We start from the raw sequence: 17938 nt of genomic DNA on the forward strand, positions 1-17938 counted from the left end.
AAAAGAAGAGTTCATCAACCCGCCTCTATTTTCAATCTTTTGATTTCTGACCACACAATCCATTCACAATGGGTCAACCACATTCCATGTCTTCGCACCATCCTCATTCACCCAATGCCAGCTCTTCAGCCACCTCACCTGGACTTCTTCAGCCGCAGCATCATCATCTGAACGCAAGTCCTTCCAAACATTTATTCTTTGGAGAAGATATCATGCCTCTCCCTCACTCGGATGAAAAGGAAGATCCAACTTTTAATTTTCAATCTTCCTCTCCCAAACAGCACCTCCAAATTTCATCCTCTCCCACTACCATGTCTCCTCATTCCCTGGATCTTGGTAGTCCTTCATCATCATTGTTCCACCAAAAAACAATTTCAAATTCTCCCAATAAGAATATCCACTCTTGGGCATCCTCACCTCGAGGAAGAGCAGTTACTTGTCCGAATGTTCCTTCTTTGATTCAATCACGCGAAGAAGAAGAGACGCATCATGAAGGAAAGTGGTTTTCAAGTCTTTCAAGTGATATGGAATGGCCTCGATCTCATCCATTGGGACATTCATCATCCATGCAACACGTTTTGAAACATAAAATGATCATGATGATGGTATATGGAAGTCATGGTCACTACAGTGGTAGGTGTCAAATTTTCTGTTTTTGGAAATATTTATTTATTGACCTTTTTCGTCTTTCATGCAAATTTGGCAATATTGAAATTTACAAAGATCATATTCTGAAATATTGGATGGAGAGATACTTACCCAAGATGGAGTACGAACATATTCAAAAAAAAATTCTCTCATTATGTACGCACTGTCTGAGAACCATCCTTCTTCATCATCCGAGAAAAGTTGCTAGCTCGGATCCAAGAACAGCTGAAGCTAGCTCGGAAATTGTTAATATTCAACAACAAGTCTTGGAAATTGAAAACAAATGGAGTGAAAAAGAAAAACGTTGGATTGAAGATCTTGTCCGAAATTCTTCAGGATTAAGATCTTCTGGAGAGGAGATGAATTCATCAAAGATTGAGGAAAATAAGGTCTTGGATGAAACCGAGAAACAATCTTCGGATCCAACTCTCCTTTCCAATGCAAATTTTGATTCCGAAACGCTACTCTTTTTGGATCGTCTTTGGAAGAGTGAATATATACAAGAAGGATATCACTCGTTGATGAACACACAGAAATTAAATGCGACCATTCAGGAGAATTGCAACCTTCGAACAACAGAACAAAACAAACAAGATGATGAGAAAGACATTTATGGTCAATTGTGTAAACATGCCGAGTACTTTTTGAACAAGATACAAGAAATGGAAAATCATGAATGGACCGTGGAAGATTGGACACATGCCATGCAACGAAACTCGAGAATCAATGAGGTGAAACTTTGGTATCGTCGCCAACCTACAACCAATAGTACATTCATTAAGAATCAGTTGGCTTGGACAAGTTTGGAAACAGTGTTTTCTGTGCTTGATATTACAGGTTTGTATTTTAATGTTGAAAGTGAATGTTGGCTTAATAGAATTTCACAAGCTATTGGAGGTGAAAAGACAAAATGGTTACGATCGTATAATAATGTGGATGGATTTTTAATCATCTTCTCGTTGGATGAAATTTCAAGTGAAAAACATTCATTGCAAACGGCTCTACATACTTTTAACGAAATAACGCAATACTTTAGTGATACCTCTTTAAGCAACTCGAATACATTTCTTGCAAATAATAGAACCCAGATTTATGTTTGCTTTACAGAAAGCAATCTATTTTGTGACAAAGTAGTTCGAGGAGAATATTCTTTACAAAAATCTTTGAAAGGAGACACTAGAAATCCAACGACAGTTTTCAAATTTATTGTGGCTCAATTTATTCAAAGCAACGGTGTTAATGGTTACTCGTTGTCGAGCAATAATTTGAACAAGATGGCAAACAGTGAACATGTCTCGGCTAGTTCTTCTCCAATTATTTCAAAATACTCGATCAATGGTTCGTCATCTCCCGAGCTGTTGTTTTTCACTGTGAATGATTTTTCAAGCAAGAGTGACATGTATAACTTTACCCATCACTTACTTGAAGGAAAATCCTATTTTGAAGATCGAATTTCTGGAAAACTAGCAAAGAAAGAAGATGAAGTTCGACGAGAGTTATTTTCCAAGTGCAGTGACTGTAAAAGACCCTTCATCATGGTGAACAACAGGACCGAGAGTCACCAGGGATTGTTTTCAGATATTGTTTTGAACATGGAATGATTCACTTTATACCTTGTAAATATCTTTTTTGATTTCATGGATATGACTGAAAGTATTATGCATTCAATGATTTAATAATTCCTTCTCTGTGTCGAGAATGGTCAATTTACAAAGTGATACAAATTAATGCGAAATAAATAAATGATTCAGAGAATTTCATGTTTGTGAATTTGTACGTATTACTCTTCCTTGTGCTTTTCTGCTCCCCTAATCTTGTTGAGAATAATTTTCATAATGGCGAACCACCACAACAATTGAACTAAATAATACAGAATTAGCTGTCCAAAGGATGTGAAATGTCCCAATGTAAAGCGTGACCACAACACGAAACACATCAATATACCATTATACACAATGCGAGAAAGGAAAAATGTCAACACAAATAATCCCTGATTCAAATGATACCACCACTTGTTGGTTTGTTTCCATTGTCTTGCAAAGTATCGAACATGCAGGAAAGGAGTCGACACTTCATTAATTTCAAATGAAATAATTAAAAAACTTCCAGCATTGAGGGAGAAGAAGAAAATATATGCGATACATGAAATGTAATGATGCAACAGATCCAATCCAAGTGCTTGCTTTTTCATGCTCAAATAAACTTCCCTCAAACTCTTTCTATTCGGAGAGAATGGATGAATATGATTAAAAAAGTAAAACGTTAAATCTGCAACAAAATAGCCCAAAGTCAATGCAATATACGTGTGTCGAGTTTTGAAAATTTCAAGATCATACGGTTGATTCAAAGCACTCTCCAATCCGAAATGTAACATATCCAAACCAAACAAATGAATCGTACAAAAATACGATCCCACTGTTGCAATCACGGCATGTATAAAACTCAACACGACTTGAGAATGATGAGCCTGTTCATACAAGGTAATATTTTTTTCAAAATATTCCAAATAGGAAGGTCCTCCGAATTTCAACAACAACGGAATGATTAAAATTCGAAAGACAAAGTAAGCAACAGTAAAACAAGCATATGAGATGAGAGCTGTTCTTACATATTCCTCAAAAACTCCTTCTCCATATTGAGTCATGGGTTTGATGAGAGGAAAGGATTGTTGAATGTGTTCCGATACTGTAAAAAGTGATTCCTTTCGTTGTTTTCGGTCTTCAATTAAAGATTTGGCTAGTAAAGAGGAAGATTCTTGAGAATCAGATAATGGTGCTGATGAAGAGGAGGTGGAGGGATTCACAGTTTTGAAATGATCGTGATGATGACCGTGAAGATGAGGAAGGGGAGAAGGTGAATCTGTCGTGTCCGAGGATTGGGCAAAGATGATGGAACAATCATTCATGATCGTGATCATGGTAAAGAGCAGAACAAGAATGATCAAAGAGATGGAGGCCAATCCCTTGATCCTGTAATTCGAGATTGTCAACACCATTTTTTCAAATGTTAAATTTATCTTTCTAAACAAAATTTTGCTTCCATCCAACAAAGAAGAGCCTCATGAACTTGAAGTTGGTTGTAGTTATGAAAGTGTTATTCGTTGGGTTATTTTTAATGTGAAGGTGATATAGCTCAGTCGGTAGAGCGTTGGTCTAATAAGCCATTGGTCGTCGGTTCAATCCCGACTATCACCAAATGTTTTTTACTTTGATTCTTTTTTTTCTCCTCACGACAAGAGATTCAATATTCAAATGCATTTCTTCCACCATGAAAATGTGTCCAAACAAAAAATTGGTTTTAACAATTTAATCGCTTTGATAATCTTCATCTTCGTCATCTTCAAATGAGAAATCCAATTTGTCATCTCCCAATAACTCGCTCAAATTGACAGCACCTTCTGGCACTTCATATTTTGGATTGTTTTTAGAGGTGGCACCTCCACTTCGAGAATCTGACAATGCATTCTGAGAGGAATTACCTGATGAATTTTGCATTCCTGAACCACTGGTTGAATACATGATATTTTTCGACTTTTTGGTTTTACGTCTCTTGTTGGGTGGAGTTTTATCAATTTTTCCAAAGATGGAAAGTTTGGCATTTGGATTGACCTTGTCTTCGTATTCACTGTACATGACTTCAAGTTTTTGTTCCATTTCTTGACGTTCCTTTTTGGAGAAATCATCTCGAAGTGCAATAAGATTCTGTTTTTTAAAGAAATTATATATTTTCAATAAATTCAAATAAGGTTAATGAAATAAAATAATCATGCACAAATAATTTTGTGATTTGACACATACATATAGTAAATCAATGGAAATGTCGTCATAGACATCAAACATGGCTTTGATATTTTTCATGACGTCTTCAGGTGTTTTTCTGTATGGAGTGAAATCATTCATGTTAAAAATTTCAATATTTGGTATATATCATTCAAAAGAATTCATGACACGTGACACTTACGCTTTCAAATGCAAGAAGACACTCTTCATCGCCTCATAATATTCATTGAAATCATCCGTATCCATTCTTGGCTCATTAAATTCCTTCTCTTCAACTTTAATTGTCACCTCAGCCGTGAATAATCTCTTGATCAATCGAATGTCTTCTTTCATTTGATTGGCAGCAAGTTTGGGCTCTTTAAACTTGATTTTCGAGTTCAATAATTTTTCCAAATATCCACCAATGAATAACTCTGCAAGCTTTTCAATCAAAACATCTCTAAAATCAATTTCCAACAATTCTTCAAAATCTCTCATGTATGGTTCGAAAATTAATTCCACAATTTTGTAAACTGGACATTCTTTGAGATATTCTATGAGCTCTTCTTTTTCAAGCTTTTCTTCAGGAACAGTAATCCAATAATCTGTGAAAAGATCTTTCATGAGTGTGAGAGCATCTTTCATGACCACTTGCTCTGCAACAGTTTCAGCCATTTTAATGCCATTCCTTCGAAATTGTTCACGTAAAGCGTTGTAATCTTCTGCTACAAGGTGTTCGGTTCTCTGCTCAATCACAGTCAAATAATCGACACTTGTGGTGTTGTTATTCATAAGAGCACACAGAACGACGAGTGGAATTTCGGTGACTATCAAATGGTGTGTGAAAATATTTCAGTGAAAAAGTCGTATAAAAATGTAACATCTACTTACTGTGTTCTTCAAATCTCTGATACGATGCATCAATAAAATATCTTAGTGCAGCATTTAAACCACTGATCGATGTTGGAATGATGTCATCAATTCCCGTTTCCAGCAATTCATCTAATTGTTGATTAATAAATGTGAAAACTTCCACACACGCTGCTGTATATGGAAATCCTCTTGCATTCTCATTAAGTGGAACTTCTTCAAAGTTTTTAAAGTCCTGAGCGACAGTATTTCCTGTATATTCAATCATGAACGTTGATCTCGTACCAATATAATCTCCAATAATTCGATTTCGATCCGTTGAAAAATCATAGGGCTTTTCAATCGCTTCATCGACTAGACTTGGATAATCTTCGAGCCATCGAACAATTTTCAACTTGTCACCCATGGACAAGCTATTGTAAAATGGAGATTTTGGTTGTGTGAGTCCTTGAATGAATTTGATTAATTCCTCTTCATAGGCCTGTGAAAAAAATTGTAAAATATTCCAAGAGGATGGAAAACATGTCACAACATAACGTGTCACACCCACATTTAACTTGTCGCTGAGTAACATGTTGAGGCCTTGAATTTTATCGTCGGCGCCTTTTGCTTCATGAACTGCTTCATTATACTTGTCAGCAACATGTTGTCGCATTCTCTTGTAAAACTCTTCTTTCATGTTGCGAAGTTTGGGTTTTAAAATCAACTTTTCTTCCGAGTCGTCATTATTTTTTTGATCCGCAAATCTCTTGTTACCAGTAGCTTGTTTCTTTTTTCGTTTTGCTTCTTCGAGTTTGTCTTCGTATTCGAGTTGTTTTCGTTGATCTCGATTTTCTTCTTTTTCAATAATTCTAGCAATTCTTACAATGGCTTCTGATTCATTTTCTGCAACGTATTCAATATCGGACAATCGAAGCCACACGAGTTCTTCAAAACGATTTCTAATGTCGTCAATCATGTTGAAAAATTTTTCAAAAATGTCATTGTAATCGGAACGAGTGATTTTTGCCTTCACTTCAGAGAGAGCATCGTCCTTAATTTCTTCCAATGCAATAATATCTGAATATTATATTTTTTTAACATAAACCAATAGTTTGTTGTTGTATTGTAACAACGCAACAACATGATGATTTTCACATTTTCACATTTTCACACACAAAAAATTTCACACCTACCTTCATGTGCACTCAACACATATTTATCATTCTCATACGACAATTTCTTCTTAATTCTTCTAATTTGATCTTGCAATATAGTCAATGTCTCTAATTTCTCAATGGTCTTTCGCACATTATTGTGTGCCAATAGAATTTCACTCACTACATCATAATGTTCAATCAATTGCATGTTACTTTCACCCAAATCTCTCATCAATCCAAATATAGAATTTTCCACTCGTTCGTCAAGTTGTTCTCTCACATCTCCTCGAATTCTTTTCATTAATTGAATGGCTTGATCTGCCTCTTCAATTTGTGTCGAAGATAAGGTCGATACTTGAGTTTCCAATTTTTCAACTTGTTTTTGTGTATTGGATTTCAAATCTGCGAGTTTTTCCAAATCTTGTGGAGTCTCCAATAATCGGCAAATACTCTCAATAGCATTCTGTTGTGAAGATTTTTTAATAATGGATACAAAAACATTCTCTTCTTCATTCTCGTCTTGTTTTCCAATAAATTGTAAAGTATTTGAATTGAGTGTCGGAGAAGTGCTAACAGCTGCTTCATTCATCATGGCATTGTATTCTTCATTGTTGATGGGAAGAGGCATGGAGAAGGGAGATTCGGGATTTGTAGGTGGTGTTTGATCTCCGCTGCCACTTGTCATCATGGAGAGAAAATTATTATTCGGAGAAGTGGAATAACGAGAACTTGTGGAAGAGGAGATGAGTGAAGAGAGTTGTTCTTTTTGTGATTGACGGGACATGAGGATTTGATCGACCACAGACGTGCGTCTGTATTCTTCGCTTTTGCTGCTAAACATTTTTTTTGAAAAGAAATTGTTCACTACTGACAACTGACATTAACTGCTCGAAAAATTTACTGCATTAAAAAGAAATTTGTTGTTATCAATGGTGAAGTATTTAATAGTGTTTTAACATCCATGAAAATTGAATTTTCAATAGAATATTATTATTAAACAAAAGTATTAAATTATTAAAAAAAATGAAACGAGTCTTTTATGTGGATTCCTTCGCCATTCGACAATTTCAAACAGGTTACAAGGGAGGTACTTTCATTCCCATGTCTTGGCAAGCCTTTGAAGAATATGTCAATAAAGAATTTTCAAGCGGCAAATACACTTTAAAAGATGGTTATGCTCCTTTCTGTAAACACTTGTTTTTACCTCAAAATTCCGAATTTGCAGGATGTAAGCAAAGTTTTCTTGAAATTACCAAAGAAAATGAACATTTGATCCGAACCGAATATCAACAACGAAAAGAAAGTGAATTGCCTGTATTGAGTCGATTTTTCCCTCAAGAATTAGTTTCCGATCAAATCCAACAAGCCAAATATTTGGATATTATTTTGTATTCCAAAGAGCAAATATTGAAAGAAGCAGAAGCCATGAATGAACCAAGTGATTATGAAAAGAGACTCGAGATTGCAGATTGTGAATGGGGAATTATTTCAGTCAAATCTCAAGATGTGGATTATGAATTGCCCATGTCTCCAATTACCATGATGCGAAATGCATTGGGTAAAGAGGAAGGAGGTTCAGGAGTGCCTTTGGATCGAAACAAGTATATGGAATCGGTCAAGTTTTGGAAGCAATATGCCATCATTGCCTAGTGTGTTTCAAACCTCATAATAAGAAACCCTGTATTGAGTGTTTCACTTGATCGAGGTGAGAGTGTGTTTAAACACTCATCTCGCGCTCAAATTTTGTTCAAACAAAAAAATACAACAACAGAGCCGCGTGACCTTTTGTTTTAAATCATTCACAAGATTATCTACCAAAATACAAATGCAACAAATAGACTCGGAACCCTCCATGATGACTTCCGAGATGGAGGCAAAACGGAACAAACTCTTTGAACGAATGCAACAACGTAGCGAAGAAATGAAAAGCAAACGAGCTCAAGAGCAAAAGGAGAATCCAGCACTGTTTTGGAAGGAATTTAATGAGAGAATTGAACAACAACAGTCGGCTCATGAATTACAACTATTTTTGAATCAACATGTACACTATCTTCCAAATTATGATGTTCGGAAAGCAGATGAAAAAATTAAGAAAATGCAGGAAGAATTGAAAAAGGATAAGAAGGTCTTTTCGTTTAAAAAGAAAACAAATCCGTCATCCAATGCATCCACACCTTCGACACCTGTATCATCAGCATCTTCTTTAACTCCATCATTGTCATCTTCGGATGATTTGACAGCCACAACAAGCTCATCCTCGAATGTGAAATTGCCAGAAACCAACAAGACAGTCATTGATTTGAGTAATTTTGAAAATTCAAATTCAACCATTCACAATGTGGTACCTACGAAAGAGAAGGAAAGTTTTGCAATTTGTAATGGAGTGAATCAAACGTTATTCATTACAAATATTATTGGAGCTGTATATATTTCAAATTTACAAGATTGCACCATTTGTATTGGACCAGTGTGTGGTGCAGTGTTCTTATCAAAATGTACCAATTGTACATTCCAATTGGCATGTTGGCAATTGAGAATTCATGACAGCGTCAATTGTACATTTTTAATTTGTCCAAAGAATCATCCTATTATTGAAAATTGTAGTAGCCTCAAATTTGGAAAATACAATTTTTCATACGAAGGAATTCAGGAACAATTCAAAGCATGTGACATGTCTCTCGATGATGAAACGAAGAATAAGTGGAATAAGGTTCACGACTTTAATTGGTTGAAACCAAACGAGCCAAGTCCAAATTTTACAATTCTCCTCAATCAATAGTCCGTACATCCATTGTGGTTTTTCACCTAAACATATCCAAATACGTGAGTTATAAATTCATGATTTAACAACTGTCCTTTGATTCGTGTCAAATTGATTTCCAGGAGATGACATGCAGTGTGTTAAAAGTTGTTAACAACTTGTTTCTTTTTTCTCAGGGCCCTCTCCTTGCTCAATATCTTGAGTTGAACGGGTGAACACAAAAAAAAATGAAAGAAATTCTCTTGTCGGCAGAAGATGCTTCCAAACCTGAACTCACTCATTTCCAAGTGAATACCATCTCGGCCTTGGAATATGAAGTAGTAGCACGATGTGGACCCAAAGCTCGTGTTGGAAAATTGAAATTACCACATCATTTGGCGAATACACCCATTTTCATGCCCGTCGGAACACAAGGTACCGTGAAAGGCTTAACCACTCATCAATTAGAACAACTCGGATGTGAGATTATTCTCGGTAATACATATCATTTGGGATTGAGACCTGGACCTGAAATTCTGGAACATGCCGGAGGACTTCATAAATTTATGAATTGGAAGAGAAATATATTGACAGATAGCGGAGGCTTTCAGATGGTTTCATTGTTGGATTTGGCTGATATTACAGAGGAAGGAGTGAATTTTCAATCACCTCATGATGGAAGTCAAATGTTATTAACTCCAGAACAATCCATGACGATTCAGAATAGTATTGGAGCCGATATTATGATGGCTCTTGATGATGTTGTGAGTACAGTCTCTACGGATATGGCCCGATTTGAAGAGGCTACATGGAGAACACTCCGATGGATTGATCGATGTATTGCTAGTCATAAGAGACCGCATGAGCAGGTAAGTCTTGGGTGTCTTTGACATTTTGTCAAAATGATTATATTCTCTTGGATTCATTCATCACTGGGTTCATCATGAATTTACTTTTTTATTGGCAATGTTTGTGTGAATTTACAAAACATTCAATTTAATCATGTCAACATACCTTGTGTGAAAAATTGTTCATCAATGCATGATTCATATCACGATTCAAACAATAGAATCTATTTGGAATTGTTCAAGGAGGTCTCGATGAAAGACTTCGAAAGATTTGTCTAGATGGGCTCATTAAACGAAATTTACCAGGTTATGCAATCGGTGGTTTGAGCGGAGGTGAAGAGAAGGATAAATTTTGGAGGGTGGTTTCCATGTGTACAGATTACTTGCCAGATAACAAGCCAAGATATTGCATGGGCGTGGGATATCCCGAAGATTTAGTCGTGTGTGTGGCGCTAGGTGTAGACATGTTTGATTGTGTGTATCCAAGTCGAACAGCTCGATTTGGCACAGCTCTAGTTGCAGATGGTGGAACATTGAAAGTGAAATCGAACGCATATCGAATGGATTTTGGACCGTTAGACCCTCAGTTGGAATCTTCATGCATGGTGGATGAATGTTATTCGAGAAGTTTTTTACATAATTTATGTAAAGTGGAGCAAACTGGATCACAATTAATGACCTATCACAATATTGCATTCCAAATGAATTTAATGAAAAATGTGAGAGAGTCAATTGTGAATGGATCGTTTGAAAAATTTGTGAAAGATTTCATGTTTTTATATTTTAAAAAGCAGAAATATCCAGAATGGATTGTGAATGCACTTGGATCTGTGGGAATTAATTTATAATCTATTTCATTTGTTCTCATGGAACCATAAATTATTATTTCAACAAGTAAGTGGAATGCAAAGATTCAATTATTGGCTTGAACTTATTTTTTGAAAAGTTCATCACCCTGAAACATGAACTTGATCGAGAGAATAAAATAAAAAATTAAAAACCCTCCTGCTACCACATCACCCCACCATCTCTCTTTGATGGAACGTTGCAATAACCAAGATGCAAATTCGAATCAAATTCCTGTGTGGTAGACTTCTCGAATTGAATTGCGAGCTCAATGACACCATTTCGGAAATCAAACAAAAAATCTCTCAATCCGAGAAAATTCCTTCCGAGCAGATACGACTCGTCTATAGTGCCAAATTATTGAACGACGATCGAACACTTTCCGAGTACAACATTACCAAAGATGCCATTGTTTATCATGTGTACCGATTATGTGGAGATTGAGTGGCACTCATGAAATTGTAAAACATCTTTCAAGAGCTATGAAAAAACTCAATGTCAAAGTATGAACATTTCTATGCTATTGATTGAAAGGCAAGAGAGACCGTGCTTGTTGAGCAATCATCCTCATTTACAATAAATATTGGTATGGTTGTATTGATCTCCACCGTTTTTGCAGTAAGCGAGAATTGAGGCATTCCAATAAAAAAGCAGAAGTTCAAAAAAAATAAGCAATCGACCTCATTTTGCGAGAATTGTTTTTTTTTCAAAAGATATTGTTGAATCAACACATCGGAAAGACAATATCATTAACACCATATTATCATCATCATACGACACCAATTTTTTTTGAACATCCCATACCATCATCATGTTAAAGAGAAAAAAGGGAGACCAAAGAACCTTTGCAGACTTGACCCGAACTGAAAAGAGGAAAAAAGTTGAAACCCGAGCACAAGAGAATATCCATGATGAAATTAGAAAATCTGCCAAACAAAAGAAGGAAGAATTAAAAGAGGCTGAAATTGCTTCGTACCTCGTTCCATCATTGTCGTCAGAGGAAAGTATAAACCCGAGCCTATGCGGCAGTTATGTTCGGATTTGAGAAAAATCATGATGCCCTACACTGCTAAAGAGTTGAATGAGAGTGGTTCTACAAAAATTGTAGATTATGTTGAATTTTCCAAACAAGCTCATGTAACTCACTTGATAACCTTGACCAGTAGTATTTCTATGGCTGCCTTGAATATTTGTAGACTTCCTAATGGTCCTACTTTGACTTTTGAAATTCAAAATTATTGCACCATGAAAAATTTGAGAAGTTTCTTCCATAAGGAGTTGAATCATCAAATTTCGTGTGATGAAGCAAGTTATTTTAAAGATCCAGCCATTTGTATTTTGAATAACTTTACAAGTACTGAGAGTCATGTTCAACTCATGTCATTGACATTTCAAAATATGTTTCCACCAGTGGATGTGAAATCGTTTAAACTTTCTCATGTGAAACGAGTTGTGTTATTTAACTATGATGAAGAGGATGAAACCATTGAAATGAGACATTATGGCATCAAGAAAAATTCAGATGTCATTACTCCATTCAGAGCTAATACGTTAAAGAAGAGCGCTTCCAAGAAATTAAGCGAGGTGAGAAAGAAACTCGATCGAGCCAAAGAAGAATTGCAAGCACTCTATAAAAAGAGAAAGGACATGAAACAAAAACTAGGAAAGAAAGCCGATGACAAGTTATTGGATAAAGTCAACAAGGTGGATGACCTTTCCGATCCATATGTGAGTCTCGAAGCGGATATTGCACTTAAGGAAAAGACAGTCTTGCAATATTCTGAAAAGGAGACACTCTACAAGAAGGAACTTGACGAATTGACTCATGTGAATCAATTGTCGAATCCATCATCATCGGCCAGTTCATCCAATGTGCCCACCATGAATAATTTCCAAGCCGAGTCAATTGAAGTGGATGACATGTTTGAGGCCAATAGTAGAACCAAGGTCAAGATTCGTCTCGAAGAAGTTGGACCAAGATTGACTCTCAAACTACGAAAAGTTGTTGAGGGCGTGTTTGCAGGTGAGACCATTTATCACTCCGTGTTTGAAGATAAACCAGAGCACGTGAAAGAGGCTGAGAGACAGGAACGTGAAGAAAAGAAGAAGCTGAAAGAAGAACGAAGACTACAACAAGAAGAAAATGTGCAAAGAAAGAAGAGAGAAAAAGAGGAGAAGGTGGAAAAGCAAAAATCAGCCTTCTTGAAGAAATTCCAAGAATCACTTGAACAAGATCCAGACCTTTTGAACGATGAGAACGATCTCGCACCAGCAGACGTTGAAAGTGACGACGAGCAAGACATGGAAGAACAAGATGATGTGCCAAGTGAAATTGCTGAGGGTGACGAAGAAGAGGATGAGGAAAATTTCCAAGATGAAGAATAAAAACCAAACAGTTTTGACATAATATATTCCACCAAATAAGATGTTGAGGTTGGCAAAACCATTTACTTTCTTTTTCCAAATGAAGGGAACAATGTTCCGAGCCAAACTCCCTTATAAAATGTGGTAAATCCCCTCTCAGTTTGAATTTTTCTAAAGCATTCCACTGGATTGGAGAAGGTCTTGCCCATGTCAGCTCTGTATGTTGTCATGGTGTAGTGGAGTGGTGCTGTGATTGCTTCGTGGGCAATTTCCACACCAATGTTTTGTGTCGTTTCCAATGTGAATAATTGGTCACCAGGAAGGTATGACTTGGCCATTTCCAAATTCTGTGTTCCTACAATCTTCTCCAAGAGCAAATTTGTGACATATTTGAGGCCACTTCTGACTAGATTGGAAATGACAGTTTCCAATACATGCCATCCAAATCCATAATAAACTCCGTGAACAAGGCCACGATCCTTGTACAATTGTTTTAGAGTTGGAATACATCGAAGGGATTTGTCACTCTCTTTTGTACCAATGGTACCATTTTCAATCTTTTTTTTAACAATGACAAGTTGTGAATGATCAAAAGGATAGGTCATTGCAATAGACAAAGGTAGTTCCAAAATAGCAATCAATTGCTTCACAACATTTGGAATGGATGTATTCTCAGAATCCAAAAGAGGATCAATAATTTGAGCTCGAATACCTTTTTCAAACGCCATTCCTGCACCAATGGTCAACAATGATGCTGTAAAATCTTTTTCTGCGTTTTTAAATCCCAACAATGCAAGCCATCCTTCTTCTCGTTTCACACGAGCCAAATAATCCAACAATCCTCCTTCAGGATAATAATCCTCTTGCAAAATAATTCTTCTCTTATGGTGAGTCAATAAATATGTAACTATTTCATACCAAACAGACAATGCACTCGCCACTAATTTGGTATTTGCTGAAAAGACATGTACAGATTGAAGTTTTGAAATTTCTTGTGTAGAAAGTCGTGTTGTTGGTTCAGTAGTCGATGTTAAAGCCGAATCATCTTGATCCACGGAAGTTTCTGGAGTGAAACTTATAGTAACCGTTGTAGAAGAAGTGGGTGAAGAATAGAGAGTTTTCGTTGTGGTCATGGTTGTATTCAAATTCAATACATCAGGAGATCGGAGCCAATATTGAATTTGCCTTGCCAAAAACGAACTCTTCTTTTCATCTCCTCCCAATAACACTTTAGAAAAACCAATTCTTCGTTTTCTTCTCTCGGAAGAGCCTCCTCCCATGATCAAGGAAGTAAGCTTGGAAAACTTGCCGCCTCCTTGCTTGGAGGAACTCTTTTCCTTCTTGGATTTCTTCTTACGCAAGGCCATCACCGAGTTGTGAAGAGGTTTGAAGAATTTTTTTTTTGAATTTTTCTGAAAATGGAAAAAAATGATAATTATTCCTGATGATATTGTTTTTCACGTGTTGCAATTTCTGGACTTGAAATTTCTTGTTTTGGTGGCTTCACGGGTGAGTCATCAATTTTATGAACAGAGTTTGAAAATTCCTTTTGGTTTGAATTTGAAAGGAAAAGTGTTGCCCGAAGAATTGATTTTGAAAATATTTCCTTCCGAGCCTAATAATATTCGTGATGATGATCATCGTTATTATAACATTACAAGTTTGGATTTGAATCATTGCATGTTGAGAGCCGAACATTTCAAACAAATTTCAGCTAGTCCTCGCTCCAGAAATTTGAGAAATTTAGATGCCACATTGAATACCCTGTTGGAAGAGGGAGCAAAAGCTATCGGAGAAAGTCAATATTTTCGTAATTCTCTGCTGGAGACTTTGAAATTGGGATTTTGTAGTATTGGAAATGAAGGTCTGAAATATTTAATGCACTCGAATTTTAGAAATTTAACAAGTCTAGATTTGACAAAGAATGATTTGGATAATGAGGCATTAGAAATGATAGCTACGAGTCCATACATGAACAAGTTGAAGTTTTTGACTTTAAAACGAAATCTTTTTGATGGAAATGGCGTTGAAAAGTTGGTATACGGTGCCAATTTACATAATTTGACATTTCTTGATTTGAGTATGAATGAAATTTATGACACTGCATTCTTGAAAGCAATTGCGTCAAGTGATAACATGAAAAATCTTCAAATCCTGAAATTACAACACATGCACATCAATACCTCAACGGGCCTTCAATACTTGGCGGACAGTTCGAATTTACAAAACTTTACTGAACTAGATTTAGCCTTCAACAGTTTACAAATTCTTTCTCTGAATAGTAACAGCAAAATTTTCATGAATTTACGAACATTGATACTAGATTTTAATCAACTTGGGAAGGACAGCATGGTAACGATTACCAATTTCTGCAATTTAACAAAATTAAGTGTAGACTCGAATTATTTTCGAGATGATGCTATTGAATATCTTGCATCGAGTCCAAATATGAAACATCTAACATGGCTCAAGTTGGCAAACAATAGTCTTGGATACGAAAGTGTGAAACACATTTTCAATAGCAAATATTTAGGTAACATGGAACATCTAGATTTAACAAACAATAGTGACTTGACAGATGAAATTTCCCAATTATTGCAACCTTCCACCATTCTCTCCCTTCAACATTTGAAGACACTTGTGTTAGCGGGTACGTCTATTGGAGATGAGACTGACCTCAAATACTGCCTTCGGTGAATTGAAAGAGTTGTGTTTGACAGGAAGTGATATTTCAGAGGAAGCAGTGTCTGCCCTTTCTCAAAGTAAGACGTTACACAATATCCGCATGGTGAATTTGAAGTTCACTCTGGTCAGTCGAGAGACCATTCAGCAAGTCGAGTCATCCTGTGGAATTCTTTTTGTAGTGGACAAACGATAAAACATCGTTGAAATTCCTCTGTGAGCAAATGTCGTTTCATATGAACATGATTCATTGATTGTTGCTCACATGGTTTATTGTAAACACTCATGAATTCAAAACACTTAATCCTCAAAACGGCGACGACTTGTCGTCACTCTCGTCACACAGCACCACACCAGTGTCATTGGAATTACTATAAAGATCAAACTCAACCACATTAAAATCAAAATTCCATAATTTCGTCTCAACAAGTAAATGGAACCCAACCATGATTGTTCCATTTCCAATTCCTTCTCAATCAATAATTTCATTCGTGGAATAATTTCCAATTTCAAACGTTGTTGTTGTCTTTGATAAAAACTCTGAACTTGTTCTGGCAGCTGTGAAATTTGTTTTTCCAAATGATTCGTAAATTCAGTCGATTCATTTGGAACGTTTCGTTTCAGAGAAAGCCACTTTTCCATATCATCCAACAATTGTTCAGCTCCATTCCTTTCCAACAATGAATATTGAATAGGTTTGAGCGATTGTTTCATTTCTTTCAAAATTTGTGAATTTGCAAATAATTTCTCATAAATTCGTAAATGTGAAAACTCTTCAGGATCCAACAATACGCCACCACCGACTTTCTGAGCACTAAATCCATTAAATGCTCTTTCAAACATGTAACCTGAATTGACCAATGTAGGAACTCCAAAATAGAGACTCTGAATGACTGAATTGGCTCCTCCATGACTCATCGTGAGTTCACTAATGGCACTCAATTCATCTCCATTGTACCAATTACTGAAATGAGTATAATTGAGAAGAGTGTAAGGTTTTTGAACGGATGAATGAGCAACGTAACTATGATAGGGAATGACTGTAGTATTCAATGATGATTCGTCCTCTTTGGTTTGGTCTAATTCTTGATGAATCTGATTATTAGAATTTAACAATTGACACAAGAGTGGAATTTCTTTTTCAATTTTGTGAAAGGCCACGGAACCTTTTCCAAAATAGGCAAAAATCACTCGTTGATTGGGATAGTGTTTTCGAACTTGTTCCTTAAATGCCTCCAATGCTCGTAATTTATCTTGGACGCGTTTCAATCCATGCACACACGACGGTGGTTGAATATGTCCCACAAATGAAACGTTTGGTCGTTCTCGAATAAAATCACTTTCCAATTCAGGAATGGCATAAATCACTTTTAAATGTGAATGAGCTGCCCTAATATCATCCAATGTTTGATATTGTTCAAAATGTAAATCCTGATTCGAATTCATGTCTTTCAATAATTGAGAAACGACCGAATTGACAAAATATGACATGTAACTCGAATGACGTCCTTCCAAAATTGGAGTTGACAATGTTTCCATGATGGGTACTTGTGCCAAATGAGCGGCAATTAAGGAAGAAATGTCAATTTCATTCATCATGGCCATGGGTTGAACTTGTTCAATGATTTGTAATTGTTCGAAAATGATTTTTCGTAATGTCGTTCCGTGACCCATTCCCATGGCAATCATGGCCAAATACACATCTCCCAGAAATCGAGTTCCCAATACTTTTGGTACCCACGCAGGAATTTCCGTATTAGCCGTCGCATCTTTTTGTCCATTTCCAAATATAGTAAAATTGGAATCCAACCAATCATGAATCCATTGAGGCATGGACAATAACGTTGGTTTCACTCTCGTATAATAAAACAAATCCCTCTCATAATGTGTCCATTCTTCATCCTCTCGACGTTTCGTTTTCAACAATCGTTCCAAACCTTCTCTATAATGCAAACCAATCATCCAAGCCACACGATAACCTCTTCGTCTTGCTTCCGAAGCACTGGCACAAGCACGAATGAAATTTCCATACGCAGCATTGAG

General features: G+C 36.3%; 10 protein-coding genes across 10 annotated transcripts; 6 read left to right on the forward strand and 4 right to left on the reverse strand.

Moving 5' to 3' along the window:
* Window positions 1–68: 68 nt before the first annotated feature.
* C9374_002158 (uncharacterized protein) lies at window positions 69–2249 on the forward strand (the record flags this gene model as incomplete). The annotated part of the gene is made up of 2 exons (XM_044691545.1): window positions 69–633; window positions 724–2249. 2 exons carry the CDS (start codon window positions 69–71, stop codon window positions 2247–2249), a joined length of 2091 nt encoding a protein of 696 aa, XP_044551115.1.
* Window positions 2250–2428: 179 nt separating this feature from the next.
* On the reverse strand, window positions 2429–3643 carry C9374_002159 (uncharacterized protein; the record flags this gene model as incomplete). The annotated part of the gene is made up of 1 exon (XM_044691546.1): window positions 2429–3643. One exon carries the CDS (start codon window positions 3641–3643, stop codon window positions 2429–2431), a length of 1215 nt encoding a protein of 404 aa, XP_044551116.1.
* A 310-nt stretch (window positions 3644–3953) lies between these two features.
* On the reverse strand, window positions 3954–7256 carry C9374_002160 (uncharacterized protein; the record flags this gene model as incomplete). Its single annotated transcript, XM_044691548.1, has 5 exons — window positions 3954–4349; window positions 4446–4524; window positions 4609–5233; window positions 5298–6335; window positions 6452–7256. The coding sequence occupies 5 exons, from the start codon at window positions 7254–7256 to the stop codon at window positions 3954–3956; spliced, it is 2943 nt and encodes a 980-aa protein (XP_044551117.1).
* Window positions 7257–7438: 182 nt separating this feature from the next.
* On the forward strand, window positions 7439–8065 carry C9374_002161 (uncharacterized protein; the record flags this gene model as incomplete). Its single annotated transcript, XM_044691549.1, has 1 exon — window positions 7439–8065. One exon carries the CDS (start codon window positions 7439–7441, stop codon window positions 8063–8065), a length of 627 nt encoding a protein of 208 aa, XP_044551118.1.
* A 175-nt stretch (window positions 8066–8240) lies between these two features.
* C9374_002162 (uncharacterized protein) lies at window positions 8241–9194 on the forward strand (the record flags this gene model as incomplete). The annotated part of the gene is made up of 1 exon (XM_044691550.1): window positions 8241–9194. The coding sequence occupies one exon, from the start codon at window positions 8241–8243 to the stop codon at window positions 9192–9194; it is 954 nt and encodes a 317-aa protein (XP_044551119.1).
* Window positions 9195–9403: 209 nt separating this feature from the next.
* On the forward strand, window positions 9404–10851 carry C9374_002163 (uncharacterized protein; the record flags this gene model as incomplete). The annotated part of the gene is made up of 2 exons (XM_044691551.1): window positions 9404–10024; window positions 10225–10851. The coding sequence occupies 2 exons, from the start codon at window positions 9404–9406 to the stop codon at window positions 10849–10851; spliced, it is 1248 nt and encodes a 415-aa protein (XP_044551120.1).
* Window positions 10852–11869: 1018 nt separating this feature from the next.
* Window positions 11870–13234, forward strand: C9374_002164 (uncharacterized protein; the record flags this gene model as incomplete). The annotated part of the gene is made up of 1 exon (XM_044691552.1): window positions 11870–13234. The coding sequence occupies one exon, from the start codon at window positions 11870–11872 to the stop codon at window positions 13232–13234; it is 1365 nt and encodes a 454-aa protein (XP_044551121.1).
* A 62-nt stretch (window positions 13235–13296) lies between these two features.
* Window positions 13297–14580, reverse strand: C9374_002165 (uncharacterized protein; the record flags this gene model as incomplete). Its single annotated transcript, XM_044691553.1, has 1 exon — window positions 13297–14580. The coding sequence occupies one exon, from the start codon at window positions 14578–14580 to the stop codon at window positions 13297–13299; it is 1284 nt and encodes a 427-aa protein (XP_044551122.1).
* Window positions 14581–14641: 61 nt separating this feature from the next.
* C9374_002166 (uncharacterized protein) lies at window positions 14642–16091 on the forward strand (the record flags this gene model as incomplete). The annotated part of the gene is made up of 2 exons (XM_044691554.1): window positions 14642–15863; window positions 15919–16091. 2 exons carry the CDS (start codon window positions 14642–14644, stop codon window positions 16089–16091), a joined length of 1395 nt encoding a protein of 464 aa, XP_044551123.1.
* Window positions 16092–16195: 104 nt separating this feature from the next.
* On the reverse strand, window positions 16196–17857 carry C9374_002167 (uncharacterized protein; the record flags this gene model as incomplete). Its single annotated transcript, XM_044691555.1, has 1 exon — window positions 16196–17857. The coding sequence occupies one exon, from the start codon at window positions 17855–17857 to the stop codon at window positions 16196–16198; it is 1662 nt and encodes a 553-aa protein (XP_044551124.1).
* Between the last annotated feature and the right edge of the window lie 81 nt (window positions 17858–17938).

The sequence above is a fragment of the Naegleria lovaniensis genome (genome assembly GCF_003324165.1).
Source record: "Naegleria lovaniensis strain ATCC 30569 chromosome Unknown tig013, whole genome shotgun sequence".
NCBI classification, from domain to species: Eukaryota; Heterolobosea; class Eutetramitea; order Acrasida; family Naegleriidae; genus Naegleria; species Naegleria lovaniensis.